The sequence below is a fragment of the Erpetoichthys calabaricus genome, chromosome 1 (genome assembly GCF_900747795.2).
Source record: "Erpetoichthys calabaricus chromosome 1, fErpCal1.3, whole genome shotgun sequence".
NCBI classification, from domain to species: domain Eukaryota; kingdom Metazoa; phylum Chordata; class Cladistia; order Polypteriformes; family Polypteridae; genus Erpetoichthys; species Erpetoichthys calabaricus.
Window position 1 is genome coordinate 49,173,712 of NC_041394.2, and position 23,845 is coordinate 49,197,556.

Below are 23,845 nucleotides of genomic sequence, written 5' to 3' on the forward strand. Positions count from 1 at the left end.
CACGTGCCCTCTTTTAAGTGTGAGAAGCAGATATATATAGCCAAATTCTCGCGCTTCGTTGCGGCGAAGTACTGCTTTTAATTTTTTAAGAAAAGAAAACCTTTTTAAACGGATCGAAAATACAGTATACCAATAACAATTTGTTAAGGATCTGTTTTTTTCTGAACCTCGCTTTTCACAGCTGTCGCGCTACGGCGTGTGTTTCGTTTATTTGACAGTATGTAGATCGTGGTAATTACATTCATGGCATTAGTTTTCTGAATCACAATCTGACTGTATGGGTGGTTACCTGCCAGGTAACGCTTGTGGTTGGTCAGGAAGTCGCCTTACATCCGCCACGTGCCCTCTTTCTGTTCCCAGAAGCTGATCATAGAATGGTTTTAATAGTTTACTTTCAAATAATGCAAAGAGTATGCGACACGTGTTTTTCTCTAATTCTGGGCTCATCAGGCATACACACTCACTTCATCCCCTCTCGGGAATCTAATCTCTATCGTCAGCGCCAGAGTTGAAGCCCCTAACGTTGCGGTCAGCAAGTCGGCTAACATCCGCCATGTGCCGTCTTTTAGTTGCGAGAAGCAGATCATAGAATGGTTGAAACTGTTGCCCCTAACGTTGCGCTACGGCGTGTGGTTCGTTTATACCTCGTGTCTTCTCATTAAACTTTTGTCTCGCGAATATGTTATTGCAATCCGCAGCGGGAGCGTTTCTATAAACTTAATTTAAACTTACGTTTTACACCGTGCTTTGTTTCCCTTATAAACATGCTTGTATGCTTCACTCGCTGGCTTCTTATTGTTTTGCTCCCTTCTCAATTGTTTAATGAATTTTTTGTTCTTCGCTGTTTGCGGCTCTTCCTTCATTTCTCCCTACTGAGTTCTTTTATCTCGCGAATATGTTATTGCAATCCGCAATGGGAGCGTTTCAATAAACTTAATTTAAACTTACGTTTTACACCGTGCTTTGTTTCCCTTATGAAGATGCTTGTATGCTTCACTCGCTCCCTTCTCAATTGTTTAATTAATTTTTTGTTCTTCGCTGTTTGCAGCTCTTCCTTCATTTCTCCTTACTCAGTTCACAGTCTTTTCACGTGATTACGTGGGAGGCATGATGACGTGACACTCAACTCCGCCTCCCACGGCCATCAAGCTGCCGTCCATTACAGTATATTGTCAAAAATGAGGTTCCAGTTATGACCATTACGCGTTGAATTTCGAAATGAAACCTGCCTAACTTTTGTAAGTAAGCTGTAAGGAATCAGCCTGCCAAATTTTAGCCTTCCACCTACACGGGAAGTTGGACAATTAGTGATGAGTGAGTCAGTGAGGGCTTTGCCTTTTATTAATTAGTATAGATTCAGACCCCTTCACTTTCTGCAATCTACACTCAGTCTATAAAAATAAAGTGAAACTTGTTTATAGAAAAGTTTGCAAATGTAGTAAAAAATCAAAAACTGAAATCTCTCATTCACACAAGTATCCAGAACCTTAATTCAATACCTTGTAGAATCCCCTTTGGCAGCAATTACGGCTTCACTCTTCCTGGTAAGTCTCTACAAGCTTTGCACACCAGGGGCCTCATGTATAAGGTCGTGCATAGAATTCACACTAAAACATGGCGTATGAACAAAAGTGAAAATGTGTGTATTGTGGTGCCCGGCGGGTGTCCATGCCCGGCCGGGACGCCTAGGAGGAGTGGAGGAGGGCTTGTGCCTCCTCCAGGACACGAGGGGGCGTCCTCCCTGGTGGCTTTGGGGACCACGGGTACGGAGCTTAGAAGCTCAACCCTGTAGGGGCCCGTGGTCACCGCCAGGGGGCGCCCCGATGCCTTGGGAACATTGTCCCTCAGTACTTCCGCCACACCGGGAAGTGCTGGGGGGAAGAGACTTGAGGGCACCCGGTGGACTTCCGGCTTCTCCTTGGGAGCTTCCGCCACACAGGGGTGTGGCTACGGAAGTCCTGAGGATGCACCTGGAGCCCATCCGGGGCACATAAAAGGGGCCGCCTCCCTCCAGTGAGGAGCGAGAGTCGGGAGGAAGAAGACGTAGCGTGTTGGAGAGGAGTGGAGGCGGACCAAGAAGAGAAAAGGTATTGTGTTGTGGCCAGGACTTTGAAGGGGTGATTGGTGCTTTGTGCACTGGGTTTGTGCACTTTACTTTATTTATTATGAATAATAAACGTGTGGTGGACGATAATATGGTGTCCGTCTGTGTGTGTCCGGGCTGCGTATCACAGTGGCGTAGTCAGCAGGATGCTGCACCTGGTTCAAGGTGCGGACCTGCATTTATTAAACATTCTGTGAGCAGCCCGGCGCAGCAGCGGCACCCCCACACGCGCCGCGGGAGCGACGCAGGCACAACCCCGCGGGAGCGATTCACCTCACGGTTCGCTACCGGTTCCTTCAATGGCCATGTTCTCCTGGTGCGGGGAGAACAACAAGGACGTCGCCGGAGTGCAGCGGGCTCCAGCAGGCACACTGTCGCCGACGACGGCCGGTTCGGCAGCGCGGCGAGGACGGCGAGACAGGAAGGCGAGTCCCAGGAGGTGAGTACCCTGCCCAATGGCGTTAGGCCCGGTGGGGGCAAGTTTACCTTTTGTGCTGCAGGCAGGGGCTACCTGGGACTGCGTCAGTGGCAACGTAAAGCCGTGCCTCAGGCTGTCGACGGCGCCGAGGTGGCAGTAAGCAGTGCCACGAGAGAGGAGCCGCTGCAGCTCGATAAGCAGCAGCAGCCGCTGCTGGGATCCAGGAAGGCACGTCGCCGCATCAGGAGACAAGGAAACAGAGCCAAAATGGCCGCGGACCGGAAGCCACTCCCAGAGACTGGTCCAGGATTGGGCGGTGTGTCTGACGTGTCCGCCAATGATTGGATGGAGGCGGGCACACAGAATGTCAATCCCGGGCTGAGAAAGGACCCGACGGGGCCGGTTGGAAGGACCCCCAGAGAGCAGCCGGCGGATTTGCCTGAAAAAAAGGTAAGGCAACCGCTGACTGGCAATCTGTCTTTGCTCGCGGCGCTGTGTGAGTTGGAGGAATGCCTCCAGCCCGCAGCGTCGTTATTTCAGGTATTACGCGTCCTCCGAGGGCGATTGCAGGAGCTGGAGATGAAGGCGGCTGCGACCCTGACGTCGTTGCGACAATGGACGGATCGGCGCGGCGCTGGAGGGACGCTGCGGGAACGGTAAGCCAGACCGCCCCCGTAAATAAAAAGGGAGATTCTACCGATGGGGACCGTGATATTAGTGATCGGGACTGTGTCGGTAGGTCTCCGACAGTGGATGCCGCGGGGCAGGCTGCACGCGTGGTGAGGGGAGTAACAGTGAGAGAACAGGGCGGACAGGGGCTGACAAGTGCCCTGGGTCCTAGCGCCCGACGCCCCGAGCCCGCGGCAGTCTCCCGTCGCTCTGCATGGACGCAGACGGGAATGGGGCTGCACGTTTGTCATGCGCAGACTCAAACCGTCAGGGCGTCCAAGAGGGAAAGGAGGGATCGAGGGCTGAGTGCTGATTCCTCCAACAGGAAAGGATGTGCTGCTGGGTGCGCACATCCAGTTAAGGGCCACTCCCCTGAGCCAGTGGAAGGGAGAGAAAAGCAGGCGGTCCCGTCAGCCAGAGGGACACGTAACCCGCGGAAAAGGGTCCGATCAGGCAAGTTCCGGGGTCCTTGTGAAAGGGGGGAGCGCTGCCAGTGCGTGGCGCAAAGGGACACCAGAGAAGGGTGTCCAGGCAGCGTCTCTGCCCCTATGTTTCTGTCTGTTGCAGGATGGGACCCGGGACAAACAGTAGGACCTGCTTCGTGGGAATCTGTCCCTCATCAGATGGACCGTCTGGCCAGACGACACTTCGCTGGCAATGGGGCAGCCTCTCAACCAGCGGAGGCTGCGAAGGCACGAGCGGCACTGAGCAGAGGGGCGAGGAGATCTCGGAGGGGGTGCCGAAGAGGAGAGTTCCAGGGTGCTGGATTGGACCCTGGATGGAGAGTTGGACCCTCTTCGGGGTTGAGCCGCCCTAACGGGGTGTGTCGCTCGGACCAACGGGTCTTCGCTGGCAATGGGGCACTGTGGTGCCCGGCGGGTGTCCATGCCCGGCCGGGACGCCTAGGAGGAGGGCTTGTGCCTCCTCCAGGACACGAGGGGGCGTCCTCCCTGGTGGCTTTGGGGACCACGGGTACGGAGCTTAGAAGCTCAACCCTGTAGGGGCCCGTGGTCACCGCCAGGGGGCGCCCCGATGCCTTGGGAACATTGTCCCTCAGTACTTCCGCCACACCGGGAAGTGCTGGGGGGAAGAGACTTGAGGGCACCCGGTGGACTTCCGGCTTCTCCTTGGGAGCTTCCGCCACACAGGGGTGTGGCTACGGAAGTCCTGAGGATGCACCTGGAGCCCATCCGGGGCACATAAAAGGGGCCGCCTTCCTCCAGTGAGGAGCGAGAGTCGGGAGGAAGAAGACGTAGCGTGTTGGAGAGGAGTGGAGGCGGACCAAGAAGAGAAAAGGCATTGTGTTGTGGCCAGGACTTTGAAGGGGTGATTGGTGCTTTGTGCACTGGGTTTGTGCACTTTACTTTATTTATTATGAATAATAAACGTGTGGTGGACGATAATATGGTGTCCGTCTGTGTGTGTCCGGGCTGCGTATCACAGTATGCACAAAAAAATACAGATGTATAAATCAGCGCATATGCCAAGTTCCACACACTTCCCCTTTACAAATCCCAATGAACGTGAAATTTAAAAGCAAGTGCACGCTGCCTATGGTGCAACCCCGACTCCTCCCAGAATTTTACATATTTTAATATGCAAATCAATATAAATAATCACCACCCGTTCTGTGCTTGGTTAAAAGACAATGGGAAAGGCACGTGAAACAAAGAAGAATTTCAGCGAATGTGAAGTGGAGACAAGGAAAAGCATTCTATTTGTTGGCTTACACAGTGGTACATGCCACAAAAGACATTTGAAAGTTCAAGTTCAGAAAGTCGCATAGTGAACTGAAGAAGAAGAAGAAGAAAAAAACAAAAAAAAAAAAACTGCTCAGATATCAAAGTCGGTGTGAAAAGCAAGTTGCAGCCAACCGTCTGTTTGTTCTATTTCAGACAATATTACAAAGTCTGACCCACATGCCAATGACATGATGGTACTGCTGTGCCGAGCTCATCCTCGGTCACTAGCTGCACACACACCTCTGCCTCAGAAACCACTGGGTGGCCATCTGGCCTGACTGCCACAATGGATCAATTCTCTGCTCTTTACTTTCAGATGATTTGCTACCCATAGGACTGCTTGCCTTTTACCACACTAGTCAGAACTCTGCAGAGCTGCTGTTTTTATAGGTTATCCAGCTAAACATGATGTAATGCCAGCTCATTCTTTTGCAGATTCATCCCTGGGTTATGTAACTTGTCTGGCGCCGTTGCAATAGCAATATGCATGCAGCTGACCGCTCCAATTACATTTGGAAAATGGAACGTTGCTGCGAATTGCGCTTTCATGTTTTCCAGTTCAACCACAGTGTAAAGAAATCTTATCTATCTGGATGACAAGTGGATAATACCATCATATACAGCTGGCATGGTGCGACTCAGTGATGACAGAAAAAAAACAGATCAGTCAGGAAGTTCATGTTGAGGTAAAAAACAGAATGGACAGAACTTGCAAAGGAGCAGGTGAAGCAAAACTCCTCAAAGTCTGCCTTTGTAAAGTTGGCACCATTTCAGCACACAGCTCCAAGAGGACAGCTCTTGGAAATCATAATCGACATAGAAGCCAGTCATCATCATCTATAAATATGCGCTCTCTTCTAATTCTTCCATTTGGATATCTTCTAACAATGCTAAAGCAGCTATGGTAGTTGGAATAGTTTGGCCATTCCATGTTCCATTATATTGTTACAGAATGAGTACAATCAAGTGAATTAAATTTCCAACCTTTTTTCATTTCACAGATATTGAGGCCACTGTGCCCCTGGGAACTCAAAGCTTTACAAATGGTTTTATAACCTTGCCCGGATCTATACCTCACAATTTAATCATGAAGGTCTAAAGAGAGTTCCTTAGACTTCAAGATTTGTTTTTTGTCCTGACATACAGTTAGAATCGTGGGACCTTATATACACAAGTGCATGCCTTTCTAAACGATGTCCAATCAATTCAGTCTGTCACAGGTAGACTCTAATCTCGTTCAACACACATCCATCCATCCATCCATTTTCCAACCCGCTGAATCCGAACACAAGGTCACGGGGGTCTGCTGGAGCCAATCCCAGCCAACACAGGGCACAAGGCTGGAACCAATCCCAGGCAGGGTGCCAACCCACCGCAGGACACACACACTAGGGCCAATTTAGAATCGCCAATCCACTTAACCTGCATGTCTTTGGACTGTGGGAGGAAACCGGAGTGCCCGGAGGAAACCCAAGCAAACACGGGGAGAACATGCAAACTCCACGCAGGGAGAACCCAAGAAGCAAACCCGGGTCTCCTAACTGCGAGGCAGCATCGCTACCACTGCGCCACCGTGCCGCCTTTCAACACACATCTTAAGGCTATTTAAAGCAAACAGGATGCACCTGACCACTATTTGCTGTGCCACAGCAATGGGTCTGAATACTTATAGTATCAGAGATTTGTTTTTGATTATTTAGTAAATTTTGTAAACCATTCTGAAAACATGTTTTCACTTTGTCATTATGGGCTATTGAGTCTGAATACTTTATAAATTCACTGAATGTAGCTTAGACTTTAAATGATTAATATGCATCAATATGCATATTTAATTGTAGCTTAGCAAACAGTAGTATTACACTACCTCTAACTATGCACTTCATTCATTCATTTTCTACACTAGTTTAGTCTAGTCACATACCAAAGTGCCTTAACAGACAATCGACCAGTTTCTTTATTGAAGGTGATGGCTGATGTCACTTCATTCTTCTTTTTATTATTTTTTTTAATCTTCTGTCTGAATATTTAAAATGACAGCCATTTAAGTATCTACATAAATACACACTTCTTAAAAATCACTAGTCTAATCAAGCAAGAAGGGCAAGCATGTTCTTCAGTGTTGATTCTGCAAGAAGTAGATGCTCAACCATACACTCCCATGTCCTGTTTATAATGTTTCAATTCAACCTTATATAGTTATTTGGCATGATGCAAAGAGTGCATTGTGCTAAAATTCTTATACCCAGTTTTGTTAATGCAGATAAACCTTTGCACAGATCTCTACAGCGCCAGTTTTTTTTGGAGTGCAATTTAGATTTTTAGTGTTTGGCAATAAAGTATGCATTGTCAAAGTCATGGAAAGAAGGAAAAAGGGAAAGCCCCACAGGTACAGGAAAGGGAACCAGAAAGATGATCAAGATCCATGGCTTCCATTATTTACTTAAGTGATACTATATCCAGATGCCTTGAAAAATTAAAAGGACAGTTAGACTAAAATAAAATAAAATTACAACAAAAACAGGGGGGCCTGCACTTCAGTCTTTGCTTCCTAATGACAGCAGCTTCTTCCACAAAAGTAAAAGCTATACACTGCTGTTATTTATATCAGTCCTGGCAACCTATACATTGTAAATTCCAGCTCAGGTAGGCACAGACTCCCTGGGAATCTCAGCTAGTTATAAGGTGTGCTTAATTTGACCAAGAACAATCCACAACTAGCTTTTCTATATATGAAAATATCAAAATAGTAGTTTAGTATGAACAGCATAATAATTACAAAGACAAAAGAAAAAGAAAAATGAATGTCAATTTTCTACAAGTAGTCTTGCAATCTTTAAAATTACTATACATCTCACCAGGGAAAAGAATTTTCAATTAAGGACTGATAGAGATCAAATAAAGAAGACAAAAACATTTTAACAAAATGAAAAATGTGTGACAAGAGAAAAATTAAAAGTGAAACAAACAACAAAAAAAACCCCCATGGAAAATAACATTTTCAATAATGATGAAAGCCTCTTTGTTTCCTGTTTAAATGTCTTTGTAACCTAGATGAAGGAATGAAAATAAAGCGCTACTTTTCAGGAACAGATCTCACAAAAAGTAATGGAAGAAAAACAGGCTCTCCCTCTCCAATAGTGTTACAGGAGATCCCAAAAAGAACACTGAGCCATTTTGTTCTCCATCTTAAATTTACTGTAACTTTGCCACATGCACAAAGCGCTCATTCAAAGTTAGCACTGAGTGCTCTTGAAGGCTCTTATTTGAAAGCACAGCTGATTCTGTGATTTAATCACACCGGGGAAATAGAAAATTAGCTTATTTTTGACTCAGTGTGCATCTATGATAAAGATCACATACTAAATATCTGTGGGGAAACTTCAGGCAAGTCCTACCTATGTTGCAATGCTAAAAACAAACTTAATTTGCGTTCTTCACTTTTGCTGCTATATGAAAAAAAAAGACTGCACGTGTTGAGAAGCCCTCATACCCCCTCACTTCACTGCTATAAAGACAACTCTTGAGCATTGAAATGTTCCCTCACACACAATTTAAGACTCAGACATCAAAAATGAAGTATAAAAGAATGTCTTAAAACAATCACTCTATTTAACAAGAAGTTAAAATGTAAAACTAAAGACTACACACAAAACCTTGTACCCTTTGTTGGTAGCAAAAAATCCCCATCCAAGGCATTTTTAGGCTTCAGATGTCAACCATGTGATTTTTGATGTTCATTATTTATTGACCATGAAGAAACTGACATATACAGAAAGATAGGAAATATCAGCCTGATTTACAGATGTGAAATATGCCAGTGACAGGGCAAAAACAGCAGGCAAACCAAAGGCACAAGTCAAAAAAGTGGATGAGAGTTTGTCTGGCAACACTGAGATAAAATATGCAACAGACCAGAGATTCCTAGTTCCAGTTAGTTTAAGAGCAATGCCACCAATTAAGATGCAAAACACTGTGACTGCATTGACTGGAAACTCCTGTAAAGCCACCTTTTCAGGTTAAAAAAAGGGGGGGGGGGGGGGGGGTACAGATCCAACTGTATTAACAGATAATGAAACCTTTACATTTTAATAGCTACCTATTAAAAGAAGTAAGATGCATATCAAAGGTCTCAAACACAGTTCATGGAGGGCTCCAGCATCGGTGTTTGGTAAACAGTTTCTTACTTCAAAGTCAATGTAACTGTTCTTGTTCTGGAAACTTTTGACGAAAACTGCCTTTCAGCCCAAAAAACCTTGCCTGTTTGGCTAATTTCTAAAAACTAACATTGATTTGAATTTTGAATGACCCTGAAATACCTACCAAGCTACTTGGTAATTTATTCCATGTGTCTATGGTTCCCTGTGTGAAGACTATTTTGCCCCAGTCTATTAACAATGAATTCAGATTGGACACAGTAAGCTACTCTGCTTCTACTTACCTTGTTATATTGAACATTTTATGGATTAAAGGACAATACTAATAAAAATACAAAATACACAGCTCAAAATATCCAAATTAATTAAAAAGTATAGAGATAATAATGGTGCGCTGAAAGCTCCATCTACCATTAGACTCTGTTGCAATCACACAGAGGTAATCCCTACACTTACAGGAATTTCTGACATGGCTTGTTGTCTGCTATCTAAATAACTGAAATATTCAAGACCTGGCTGTTAGCCAAAACAAACCTACCACTGTGACATTTCAGGATCAGCGCCTGAGAGCCCTGACCTACACTAGGCACATTTTCTTTATAGATCTTTACAACTGACTTTTTCTTAATGCTTTATTGAAAACTGCAAACTAAAGTAAAATATTTGTTGATTATATTTCTTTAAAATGCACTTGGAAGCACTTAGAAAAATTTCAACCTTGTATTTACCCAGATGTCCATTTACAAACTTCAAAATGTTTCATCTGCTGTGATGAATGTATATCTATCCACCAGTGATGAAATGTGTGAGGAAAAAAATTAGATCAATCAATCAATCAAACAAACAAACAGGAGGAAAAAGGTAAATACTACCACATTATATGCAATATATAAACAATAAAAAATTAAAAGAGAACATTTCCAAAATAAGGTACCATAAAGCTGATATAACATTTGACAAAACTAAAAAGAAGATGACATGGAATCAGCAAAAGTGAAGAACTCCATAAAACTAAACATATTCAGTTATTCAGTTTCATAGCTGAAAGATGACAGAAAGCCAATAATAGCTGAGTCTGCTGAAGGGTTACATGGCTTTAAAAATTGTCAAGACACTGAAATGAGCAGAATTCTAAAACTGTTCTTTAGTGGAAAGACCTGCAATAATTCTGTGGTATATCATGAACTCAGTTTTAAAAATACCCTCTATAATGAACTCAATGTAATTAAACAGAAAGCAGAGAAGTGTACGTTTCATGTTACAACCCTCTCTCTGGACTAAGAAAGTAATCCTACAAGAATTTTAAGGAGAAGGAACCACAGTTGAAATCACTTATCACATTTGACTGGATTACTCACATGAGCTTTTAAAAGCCCTGTCCAGATAGGCCAACTATGTCCTTACCCGGCCTGAACTACATCAAAGCTCGAAGAGCATGATGGGGTGGGAAACAAACAAATATAAAATTTTATTATATACTAGCCAACCCGCGGCGTAGCATACGCCGCATAATTATGTATTGATGGGTGAACACTTCCTGAACGACACAGTTGTCCAAATGGGGTGAGTTTGTGGATACCACTGTGAGTGAATGAAAAGATAGACCTCTGGAGAGAGCAACATATAATTGTCCGTGACTGAAAGCGGGATCGTCTGTGACGAAGAAGGCCACGCTGGTGAAAGTTACTTCGTCGGTAGGGATAAGTGTCAGTACTTGCAGATTAAGGTGTAGCGAGTCTTTGTTGTTGACGCTTAATATTGCTTGTGTACTGAAATGTTCCAGAGTCACAGTTGAGAAACACTTTTTTAATGTCTTTTAAGCACAGGGGAAAAAATAAACATGTGAAACATCCGAAATGTAATAAGCCACCAAGAAAAGTAACATTGCAACAATGCTATCTACGACCTGATCTCTGTAAACAGAAGTGAAAACAAAAATCGAGCCCAGTGTATTCTTTAACTGCCTTGTGGCGCTGTAGTAGTGCTGCTGCTTTGCAGTAAGGAGACTGTGGAAGATTGTGGTTTCGCTTCCCGGTTCCTCCCTGTGTGGATAGCGCTTTGAATACTGAGAACACCGCTATATCAATGTAATGAAGTATTAACTGGAAATTGTCTTCATGTAATAGTAAAAGGCAAATTATCCGCGACAAACAAACTGTTTTACACGCTGCATACCAACCCGTGGCGTAGTATACGCCGCATAATCACGACGCTTTTTAAATGTTTTTTAAGCAGAGCGAAAAAAATTAACATTTGCAAAATCCGTAACGCTGCTTTCAGTAAGTACAATGCACACGCGTTTAATTTCTCGGCCACTTTTTGCCAGCCGTCTTTTCTGGTTTGGGCTGCTTTTGCAGTGTTACTACTTGTGCAGATTAAATCTTGAAATCCTTCGAGTAACTAACTAACACCAACCCACCCACCCACACACACAGCTTATGTGAAACAAATACGCCTGAACTTTCATAATTTTGTTGCAGCCTATAGTGGAGTCAGGCACAGAGAAGGTCAGCTGCTGAGAGAGCGTCTTGACTGTTGCAGGGCCTGCATCGTGAAGCAGGTGAGATGCTAATGAAACAGAGGCACAGGGCTCATTGGTTTTTAAAGACTGCTTCCTTCATTGTGTTTTAACCTCAGTTTTAAAGGATTGTTTTAAGGATCCAATGGGATACCCCTCGCAAACTGTTTTAGACGCTGCATTCAGCAATTCACATCCGCGACAAACATGCCTCTTCTTACATTGTCCTCCTTTCGTGTGTGGGGAAACGTTTTCCGTGTTCCTGCAGGACCATCTAAGAAGACGCATGTTTGTCGCAGATGCGAATTGCTGTTTGTAGCGTGTAAAACAGCTTGAGATGTTGCACGCGGTCGTGTGTCGTAACCGAAAAGTCAATGTGGCTCAGAGCTGCATGTGGACTGTAGCACAGACAAACAGAAATGACGGCGTGTTTTCCGAGGCGTCGCGTCAAAGTTGGTGGGCATGGCTCTGCGAGTTATCGTCGTATCCAATGGTCTTAGAGTTGGTGGGCGTGGCTCCTTCCTGCGTGCTTTCATGGGTGTGGGCGTGGCTCCTTCCTGTGTGCTTTCATGGGTGTCTTGCCCGCTCTGGCGGCGGCTTAGAGAATTATATATATATAGATAGATAGGAACTAGAGGGCTTTGCCCCTTGCTTGCCCACCCCCTTCCGTACGTGCCAGCCACTTCGCATCTCTTCCTCTCGCGTTGTGAAGAGGAGGGCTGAAAGCACGTTAAGGAGATGCAGTCGCTCCTCCGAAACTCCCTCTTAAGCAGTGATACAATGGGAAACAAATACATTTTTTTTTACCTCCTCTATGCTCGATCAGCTGGCTTGCTGCTACTGCTGCTTGTGCTGAGATGCATGATCTTTTTGATGCGCAGCGCTTAGAACATTTAAAAGCCTGTACAGCAGCTGTCCTCCTTGTCTTGCGGGACGTTAAAGTGTCTCCAAGAAAATCACGTCTCGACCCAAGATTTTTTTTATATAATAGAGTGATATAAATCACCACAAAATGCTTTTTTTAATGCGTTCATTCTAAACCAAATCAACTGGTTTTCCAGAAATCTCACGCAATACTTTCACAAAAAATTCTGAAAAAAAAAAATACCAGGGGGGTATTTTCCGTACGTCGCTTAAATCATCCGAGATCAGATGCCTCATCTTGGATGAGTTAATGCCAGTGAAACTCATCCGGGATAAGTCGGTTTTTCAAACGCAGCCGTGTAGTACAGGGGTAGGCAACGTCGGTCCTGGTGAGCCGCAGTATGTGCAGGTTTTTGTTCCAACCCAGTTCCTTAACGAGAACTCAATTATTGCTGATGAAGCACATATTGCTTAAGTGACATTTTGATGCTTCATTTTAGTGGTCTCGCTTGTTAAGGTTCTCCAACCTTAATTGCTTATTTCAATCTTAAACTGCTGCATTCAGTGTTTTAATTGCTCCTTATTAGCAATAAGATGTAAAAGACAAAGCAGCCAGCAGTTCTCCAGCTAGCTTTTTTCCAATTACATCTGTGTGTGTTCATCATGCACTGTTTGATTTAATAAAACACTTAATAGAAAAATGTGACAGACTGAAAATGATCTGTTTTAGGCTTCATATCATTTGGATGATATCTTTGGAAAGGAAAAAAATCTACGATATAAGAGCCTTACATTGCACAGACTAACAAGCCATAAAATTAAATAAGGTCTGAGATTGGCAATGATTGGTTTCTAATTAAGCAATTGGGTTGGAATGAAAACCTGTAGCCACTGCGGCTCACCAGGACCGACGTTGCCTACCCCTGGTGTAGTAGATTAGTCTAGCTGGATCTAATCATCCGAGATGAATGCGCACGCCCGCGCTGATTGAAAAGTCCATATATATTGAGTCTAGAAAACATGATCAGCAAGTCTTTGAAGGCTGTAACAAAATGACGAAAGAACGGGCGCATTTTTTTTTTTTCACACAAGCGGAGCAAGACCTTTTATTCGAAGGACATGAAGAATTTCAAGATTTAATATGCACAAAGGGTAACACTGCAAAAGCAACCCAAACCAGAAAAGACGGCTGGCAAAAAGTGGCCGATAAATTAAATGCGTGTGCGTTGTACTTACTGAAAGCAGCGTTTCATTTCCAATGTGTCAGATTAATTATTATTTAATATGTCATAATTCCAGATCAAACGCGAGCACAAGGAAAACACGGGAACAGGTTAAAGTGAAGTACAAGAGTATACTTCAAACTGGTAAATATTGGTATATAACTATTTAAAGAATTGTTGACATAAAGAATCATATATAATGTAAAGAACATTAATTTTAAATCTAATAAGAAGACAGACAAGCAAAAAACAGGTGGAGGTCCACGCGGTCCAGACCTAACCCCTGCAGAAGAATTGGCTCTCCAGCAAAATGCCCATCGCCCTGTTTCTGAGGGCATTCCAGGGGGAAGCTCCTCCTCAGAACCAGTGTCAGGATGCAGTGGTCACTTCATTTCAGGTAAAGGATGGTCATTGCATATATTTGTCCTCAATGTGTGCCATAGGTAGGTTCCATATAGCCCTCTTTTTTCTGTTGGGTCAGTTGCAGGGAATGTCATATCCTTAGAACCTGTGTCTGACCAACGAGATATTGACAAAAGTCAAATATTTGATGAAGACACTGTGTCTGATTATTCATCAGGAGGAGAGGTACATTTTCCAAATAATGTTTGATCAAACTCCACTCTGATCAGTCCCATGTGCCCCAATCACATTTGGAAACCCTGGGTAATGAAAATGTTAGGCTGATTGTGAGATTCTTTATGGAACTGTGGGTGTTTTTACCTGTGTATCGCCTACCTGCAATGGCATGAAATGCCTCTTTAGTCTGCACACGCAGGTGTCCAGGAAACGCTATGAAAACCCGAAGTAAATATTTCAGAGCCAAACAGACTTTACGAATTGCCTGGCAAACTGCACTTTTAGATAGATTTTCCGCATCGCTTACAGTATATTAAAAAAGTGCCGCTTGCAAAAAACCTCAAAGCAATGCATACTGTCTGTGTGGTTGTGACAGCCCGATTTCACCGAGTTTGACTTCGAATATAATGTGCTAATAAATTTTTGAGGTACAATATTCCCCCTCAGCTAAAGCGGTATCTTTCGAAAAGAATTTCCTCGGGGAGCAATAAAGGATCTTGCCAATCGCGCAAAACCCTCTATATATGAAATTCTCTTCTTATAATTTGCGTACCAATATCAATTGGTCGCTCATTCATGACTGAATGAATTCCATGCACGGACAATGATTAAGTGTGTGAGCTAATCCTTGTTTACATAGAACAAACCTGCTCCGAGCAGGTTTGAGGATTAGGATGTGTTGCTATGACACATCCAGCAAGAGTTTTGAAAAACCGACAGATCCAGGATCATGCCAAATCGTCAACAATTACATCCGGCTAAACAAGTAATCCACATACGAAAAATACCCCCCAGGTGTGTACCCATGTTATCCAAGAGGCACCCCGTAAAATTATTTTGATGTTAAGATCAATACTTTCCAAGATACAATGTTGTGAGGGGTGTCAAATTTTACACTGCTTTATTTTTCATCTATTTCACAAGACCATCAAGAGCTAAACCACCTAGCAGGCTCAAATTTTGCATACCGGTACCTTTATAGGTATAGTACAAAATGAAATCAAAAGGTTTGCCCCAGGTGACACCACATGGTAAAAGCAGACCTTCAAAAAAATGTAAAAATATTTTGTGTCTTTGGCTTTGCCATGCTTAAGCTTTCAGAAAGCATATATCTAAACTGATATAGCCTGATGACTTTTTTTCTGTGTTTAGATACCTACACAGGGCTTTTCAAAAGGTTATAAACAAACAAGAAACTACATCAGGGTTTGACCAGCAGACCTCTCAAATGTGAAAAAATCATTTTGGGTGTAATTTTCAGACCAGCTTGTTCACACACTTTTTAAAAATTATTTTTCCTTTATCCTAAATGTTCCCTTCTTTCTCAAAAAACAGCTCTTACTTTTCTTATGTGAATCTTTCATTTTTATTTTCCATTCTAAACATGGGTTTAACTTAACCATTTATTAGTAATGATAAAAATCAAGTTCTTCATCACTAACTTGGGTCTAGGATTAATGGAAAAAAATAAATCACCAAAGGCACATTAAGCACAACACATGAAAAATAGCTGCTTGATTTATCACTAAATACAACACTAGTTATAATGAAATGTTAACATCTTGGCATTGCAGCAGCAGGAATATGAGACATTTTATTTCTGTTTCAATCGAAGTGCAGAGTGTAGGACATCTTTGTCTTTGAGATCAAGATTGTACTGCCTCTAACTGACCATTGTAGGTGCACTAAGCAGTGCAATGACACAATGTAATGGCACCCAACAAATATTGTCTCTAGGTGGCCAATAGAAAGACTATGCAGGATAATTTGGATGCATGAAACATATCAGGATGTAAGATTCCACTTCACTCTTGTCACGAATCACACCATCCCAATATTTTTCATCATACTGTTAAGGACGCATCTGATCTACCAGGAGTGTGACTGTAACAGGGTAGGATCTCAGCTGCTGCTTCAATGGTGAATACTCAGACAGTCAATAAACTGTCTTCACCAGACACCCAGCTGACTTTGAGTTTGCCATCTACTGTAACGATGTAACAATCGTATTCTTGAGTACCAGGTACTCTTTTGGCCATGAAGAATCGCATTCTCTGTTCAGCAACAGAAGACAGGACATCGTCACTTGATATAAAAAAAAAAGTTTGACAATTTTGATACTTACTAATTGAAAACTCAATCATTACCATTATTGACACATGGCTCATTCAGCCTATGTTTAGGATGAAAAATAAACATGAAAAGATTTGCATAAGAAAGGTAAGGTTTGTGTTTTTGAGAAAGAAAGAAATGACAATGCAGAATAAAATGAAAAATATTTTTAAAAAATACCTGCACATTCCCATATGTTGTTAGGGTGCCCTGAAAATGAAATCCAAAATGATTTATTTTGGAATTGAGAGGTCTGCTGTTCAAACCCTGATACAGTTATTTTTCTGTCGATTGCTTTTTCAGAAAGCTTATATAGGGAAAAAAAACAAAAATCAAAAGTCTCTGTTGGTTACAATTTTACAAATATGCGTTTCTGAGGCCTAAACATACAGTGGTGTGAAAAACTATTTGCCCCCTTCCTGATTTCTTATTCTTTTGCATGTTTGTCACACAAAATGTTTCTGATCATCAAACACATTTAACCATTAGTCAAATATAACACAAGTAAACACAAAATGCAGTTTTTAAATGATGGTTTTTATTATTTAGGGAGAAAAAAAAATCCAAACCTACATGGCCCTGTGTGAAAAAGTAATTGCCCCCTTGTTAAAAAATAACCTAACTGTGTTGTATCACACCTGAGTTCAATTTCCGTAGCCACCCCCAGGCCTGATTACTGCCACACCTGTTTCAATCAAGAAATCACTTAAATTGGAGCTGCCTGACACAGAGAAGTAGACCAAAAGCACCTCAAAAGCTAGACATCATGCCAAGATCCAAAGAAATTCAGGAACAAATGAGAACAGAAGTAATTGAGATCTATCAGTCTGGTAAAGGTTATAAAGCCATTTCTAAAGCTTTGGGACTCCAGCGAACCACAGTGAGAGCCATTATCCACAAATGGCAAAAACATGGAACAGTGGTGAACCTTCCCAGGAGTGGCCGGCCGACCAAAATTACCCCAAGAGCGCAGAGACGACTAATCCGAGAGGTCACAAAAGACCCCAGGACAACGTCTAAAGAACTGCAGGCCTCACTTGCCTCAATTAAGGTCAGTGTTCACGACTCCACCATAAGAAAGAGACTGGGCAAAAACGGCCTGCATGGCAGATTTCCAAGACGCAAACCACTGTTAAGCAAAAAGAACATTAGGGCTTGTCTCAATTTTGCTAAGAAACATCTCAATGATTGCCAAGACTTTTGGGAAAATACCTTGTGGACTGATGAGACAAAAGTTGAACTTTTTGGAAGGCAAATGTCCCGTTACATCTGGCGTAAAAGGAACACAGCATTTCAGAAAAAGAACATCATACCAACAGTAAAATATGGTGGTGGTAGTGTGATGGTCTGGGGTTGTTTTGCTGCTTCAGGACCTGGAAGGCTTGCTGTGATATATGGAACCATGAATTCAACTGTCTACCAAAAAATCCTGAAGGAGAATGTCCGGCCATCTGTTTGTCAACTCAAGCTGAAGCGATCTTGGGTGCTGCAACAGGACAATGACCCAAAACACACCAGCAAATCCACCTCTGAATGGCTGAAGAAAAACAAAATGAAGACTTTGGAGTGGCCTAGTCAAAGTCCTGACCTGAATCCAATTGAGATGCTATGGCATGACCTTAAAAAGGCGGTTCATGCTAGAAAACCCTCAAATAAAGCTGAATTACAACAATTTTGCAAAGATGAGTGGGCCAAAATTCCTCCAGGGCGCTGTAATAGACTAATTGCAAGTTATCACAAACGCTTGATTGCAGTTATTGCTGCTAAGGGTGGCCCAACCAGTTATTAGGTTCAGGGGGCAATTACTTTTTCACACAGGGCCATGTAGGTTTGGATTTTTTTTTCTCCCTAAATAATAAAAACCACCATTGACAAACTGCATTTTGTGTTTACTTGTGTTATATTTGACTAATGGTTAAATGTGTTTGATGATCAGAAACATTTTGTGTGACAAACATGCAAAAGAATAAGAAATCAGGAAGGGGGCAAATAGTTTTTCACACCACTGTAGCTAATACAAAATTTCAAATTAATTTTGGTCAATTTCAAGGGACTGCTTTGACCCTGCAGTGTCATCAGAAACACATGTTTTAATTTCTTCACATACCAATTAATGTACCAGCGTGCAATGTCTGAGCCTGCTTGGTGGTTTAGTTCTTCAGCTATTGACTTGTGAAATGTGATGAAAAAATGAGGCCGCATAAAATTGACACCCTCCTCCCCTCGGTAAATTGGATGTATCTTGTAAAGTATTGACCAAAAAAAATGTACATGGTGTCTCCTAATTAACATGGGTACACCTGGTAATTTTTCCAGAATTTTTTGAGTCTGAACTGTGTGGGCCATTGGTTGATTTGACATGGAATGACCCAATGGTTAATTAACATGAGACATTTTGATCAATACTTGAGAACTGAATAGCATTCAAAACATTTTATTGTTTAACACCAGTGACACAACCAAAGTAAAAAAGTTTAATGATGGTCAAGTTAGTATTTTAATGGTATGAAATCGACATATATTATTTGCTTAACTATGTCTCATTAATTGTTACCCACATTTCTTACTCCATATGGAAGGTGTCACTGAAGATCAAACATGAAAGGACATTTCACAAAGATTATAGCAGGAAAGTTACAAAACACTTAATACTAACATCAAAAGAACACCTTATTACACCTAAGCATTAGGTTCAACCAAAATGAATGCAGGCCATTGTCTCAGAAATATAAAGTTCAAAAATTAAGAGCACTGCAACAGCTAACACAACAGGAAAAACACCTGAGGAAGAAGTTCAGCAAATGTAGCTCTCGCAAGAGGCAGAAACCATAGAGCTGTCCACATTCACATCAGTAAAGTTAATCAAATTAAAAAAAAAAATAGTTCTTTTTATTGTATTTTGTTTTCACCCATTAATTCTTGAAGTGTCCTTTACTAGCTGCAAGTATAAATAAAGATCCCTACTATGCCTAATATGTTGAGCAATGAAAAGTATAAAAGAACAGCTTAAGGTTTTGACCTGAAAAAAAACAAAAGCAAAAAAACAGCCACGCCTACATGCGTCCAACTAAAGTGCTGTAGTCAAGAATTGCAAAGGTGAATAAAGAAGCAGCTTCTGACTCATAACTCTTTCTCAGACAAGAACTTATTCACACATGGATATTCTGACAGAGCTATTCCCCACCCATGCCCATATCTGCTTTCTTCTTGTAGCCTGTGGCTCACAGGGATAAAATGTTTGATGGCAGCCTTTTCTTTATGCTTCACTAACAATCCAATGGAACACACACAATAAGCGTTTATATATATATATATATATATATATATATATATACACACACACACACACACACATCTACAGTACATATACATACATACACACACACTATTATATAATAACTATTCCCGATGACCTCTTCACTAACTACTTTATAAATCAAGATTATGCACCGAACAAATAATAAATGGGTTAATAGTTGTCCTCAAGAGACAGTACATCTGTACTTCCCAGTCTAATTTTTGAATACAGTGTAGCAGCAAGAAAGATAACAAATAGCACTTAAACAGATGACATTCATTCTTTAACCAGTTTTCTAAATCTACTCATTCCAATTTTGGGATGGATATGCAGATCCTACCACTGCAGACAAACCTGGATGGGGGTTCTTGTCCACACCATGGCACAATAAGTCTTATACCAACTCCCTAGTCACTCAAATTCAGAAAAACCTGAAACACACCCCAGTGCAAAGCAACTATGTCCAATATTTGAGATGCCTCTAGATTTGTAGCAAGTGCTTACTCGATGGAAAGAGGCAAACCTTATTCAGTTAGCAAAAACTATACACTTAAATGCATAACTTTAATGGGTGGATTCTGGACTTTTAACAGAAAACAAAGACTGATAGTCTTAACTCATGCACTGTATCGTTTGTTTATCTTATACACAAAGGCCAGGCACATCCTGAAATTTGTAGAACTCCGCCACTGCAAGTCTTCCACAAGATAAGGGGGACAGCCACGGGACCTATTGTTGAGGAGTTTGTTCAATAGTGACAATATAGATATGTGGTGGAACACTACACATATCCTGACACAGAACAAATTTGAAAGAAGGGACACACACAAGCAAATATATCACCTTAACAGCATTACAAACCTTTGCTATAAAAATGATTGGTTTCCAGCAGATTTTTGTCACTGAACTGTATTACAAACAGCTTAGAAAGAAGGGCAACTCAGTCCTTTCATATAATTGTCACCCTCTTCCTCCTGAATTTCAGTTGTCATCAGGTGGAAGATTTAGGTCCCTTAAAGTAAAGAGCAGCAGATTTAAGAACTAATTTATTTCTAGAGGTATCAGTAAGTACACTGAATTCTGTTACATGTGGGAATGCTACTAATTTCTGAATTATTATTTTGAGTAATGCTTTAGTTAGTTTATTCTATCTATATTTTTGGCTTTCTGCTGCAAGCAAAATTCCCTCTGGGATAATAAAGTCTCTGCGGTGGGTTGGCACCCTGCCCGGGATTGGTTCCCTGCCTTGTGCCCTGTGTTGGCTGGGATTGGCTCCAGCAGACCCCCGTAACCCTGTGTTTGGATTCAGCGGGTTGGAAAATGGATGGATGGATGGATAATAAAGTCTACCTATCTTTAGGATGTTTAAGGAATACCAGAACACATACAGGAAAATCCACAAAGAGAGAACACAAAAAGCCTACACACCCAGTGATCGCTAACCAATCTCTAAGATGTGTGACAGACACCCTCATCCAAAACTCTGGCACCTTGATGCTCTCCAGTCAATTTAAATGACCATGGAAAGGGACCATGAATGGAAAAAAAGAATTGTCATTAACAAAGTTTCTAAAACACTGACAACAGTCTACACATCATCATGTGGTTAGGTTAAATAATTATCTAAATATCTTCCAGTCAGTTTGAATAAGAGAAAAAAAACACTGTCTTTACAAGACTACAATGTAATGTCCACACTGCACTCTCAATACCAGACCTAAGATGAGAGAATGAAAGTACAGAAGTACGGTGATTTCATTTAAACAAGTTGATTACAGAGCTACAGCGCCCCCAGAAGGGACTTGAATGAACCTTAATCCGTAGGATTTGATTTACCTTGAAAATGATGTACAAGTATGTGAAGGTTGTACAATAGGCAACATGAAATAAACTGGTTAGCTTTAATGTTTCAATAACTGGCGGACGCAATGAGAAGCTTCATAAAGAGATGAACAGTGAAACAGGACAGCGTTCAGCAACCAAGCAGAAACAAGCCGAGAAATTGCGGGAGGCACCTACATATGTGACTAATGCCGAGAGAATATCCCCGAACCTCAACAATAATCTGGACCTGTGCTTGGACAGGAGTTAGCCTATCCGATAACAGTGTGGTGTAGAGGTTAAGGAATTGGATTTCAAATCCCGAGGCTGTGGGTTCAAATTCCAGTACTGACACTGTGTGACCATTAGCAAGTCACTTGTCCTGCCTGTGCTCCAACTGGAAAAACAAAAAGAAATGTAATCAATTGTACCATAAATGTTTGGAGTCGCCTTGCATAAAGGCGTCGGCCAAATAAGTAAATGTAAATGGCCAACAGCCCAGGTAAAGGGACATGCGCACCGGGCCACGCCACGACATCTGGCCACTCGCGAATCCAGTAACTCATCGCGTGAGCACAGCGTGCTTCGGGCGACTCAAACCACTGCTGCTGTCTCCGCCTACTCGCGGGCCGGGAAAACTGGGCGCGAAGAACGACAAAGGCTCAGACTACGTATTCTCAAGTAAGACGCCCTCAGCAAGGTTCCAACTGTACCCCGTATTTCACTCACCACACATCTTGTAGCTCCTCCGAAATGCTCGCCACTCGCTCTACTTAGGTTATTACGCGGCCCAACGCCTCCAAAGCAGGCCGGCGTAACCCCGCCCCCTCCATTCAGCATTGGGCAAACGTCAGCCAAGCCTCCCAGATGATTGGGCACTATAGCTACCAATCAAAGCTGTAGCTTTTGCAACGGCATCAAGTTAGACGTGGCAGCCGGACGCGCAGTTCCGCCTCTGAAAGGTGATGCTGGGCGTGGCCAGGAGAGAGCTCCAGGCGCTGCGCTTTACAAAGACGTGACGTGCTTTGCTATTATGAGATAGTCATTGTATTAATTACTACCAGCTATTTCTAAACCGCTTTTTCAAGCATAGAGATGTAAAAAGCAGAAGCCTGGCATGGTAGCAGTTTGCAGTAAGAAATTGAAATAAATACAGAATTGGGCATAATGTGAAAACCGCGTCCGGTATGGTGGTCCAGACATTGTGTTATATACTTAGAAAAGTAATCGACGTTATATACACTGTAAACATCTTGAGTTAATAAGGAATGTAAATCTACAGAGAGCAATATACAGTCATGTGAAAATGTAAGTACACCCCATGAAAGTGATTGATTTTTTTAACATATTTGAGCAGGCAAACGATTGATCAGATCAAGTTGGGGAGCATGCACTGGTACAGCGCGTTACCGCACCCACCACACAACGAAACAGTTCGGGATCCTAGTTGGAAGCCCTCTGACAGACACGCGGTCCAGTCCCACCCTCCGGAAATGACCCTCTATCAGCCACAGCCAGGTGTTACTTGGGCATTCCCTTGGCTTGGTCCAGCCACTCGGGTCCTCACATAATGCGCCTCCATGAACAACCTCTCATTTGACACAAAGTCAAACCAGCAGTACCCAAGGATTCTCTGATGAGACACAGAACCAAAGGAGTCCAGTCTTTGTCTCAGGTCACTGGATAGCATCCATGTCTTGCAACCATGTAGCAAAACAGGAAGCACCAGGACTCTAAAGATTTGGACCTTTGTCCTTTTGCAGAGATATCAGGAGTGCCACATCCACCCACATCACTCACAATCTGTCTACTGACTTCATAGGAAGATAAGGTCAACGCTCTCTCCGCAGACAGATACACTGCTGATGGCAGTGCCCAAGAGGTCATACAAGGAATGGATCTTAGTTTTTATCACTCAGACTCCTCGCTCAGTCTCCAAGAGCTTCCATTAGACTCCACGAAAATAACAGCATTGTTGGCAAATTTAAGATCAGTGAATCTTTCTTCAGCAATAGATGTCCAACAGATGTGATAGTCTTGAATAAAAACACAAGGAACATTTTCCTTTTCAATTAAATTTATTCAACAAAAATATCAATAGATGTTATGGTATACCTGGTAAAAAAATAAGTACACCCTTGGTCTCAGAAGCTGGTGTTACCACCTTCTTGAAATTACTTCTTGTAGGCATTTTGCATAGCTGCCCACCAGTCTTTGACATCAACTTGGTGAAATTTCTGACCACTCCCCCATGCAAAAACTCTTCAGTTGTAAGTTTTCTTGCATGTACTGCCCATTTCAAATGCCCTCACAACATTTCAAAGGGATTGAGATCACCAATTT

General features: G+C 42.4%; 1 protein-coding gene across 2 annotated transcripts in view; it reads right to left on the reverse strand.

Annotated features, from left to right (window-relative positions):
* The window catches only part of gfpt1 (glutamine--fructose-6-phosphate transaminase 1), a 113,831-nt gene extending 91,479 nt beyond the window's left edge, over positions 1-22,352 (reverse strand). For both annotated transcript variants that reach the window (XM_051924102.1, XM_051924099.1), the window contains exon 1: positions 22,232-22,352. In XM_051924102.1, coding sequence (XP_051780062.1) covers positions 22,232-22,238 — 7 coding nt within the window. In that variant the 5' untranslated portion in view covers positions 22,239-22,352. The remainder of the gene's footprint in view (positions 1-22,231) is intronic.
* Between the last annotated feature and the right edge of the window lie 1,493 nt (positions 22,353-23,845).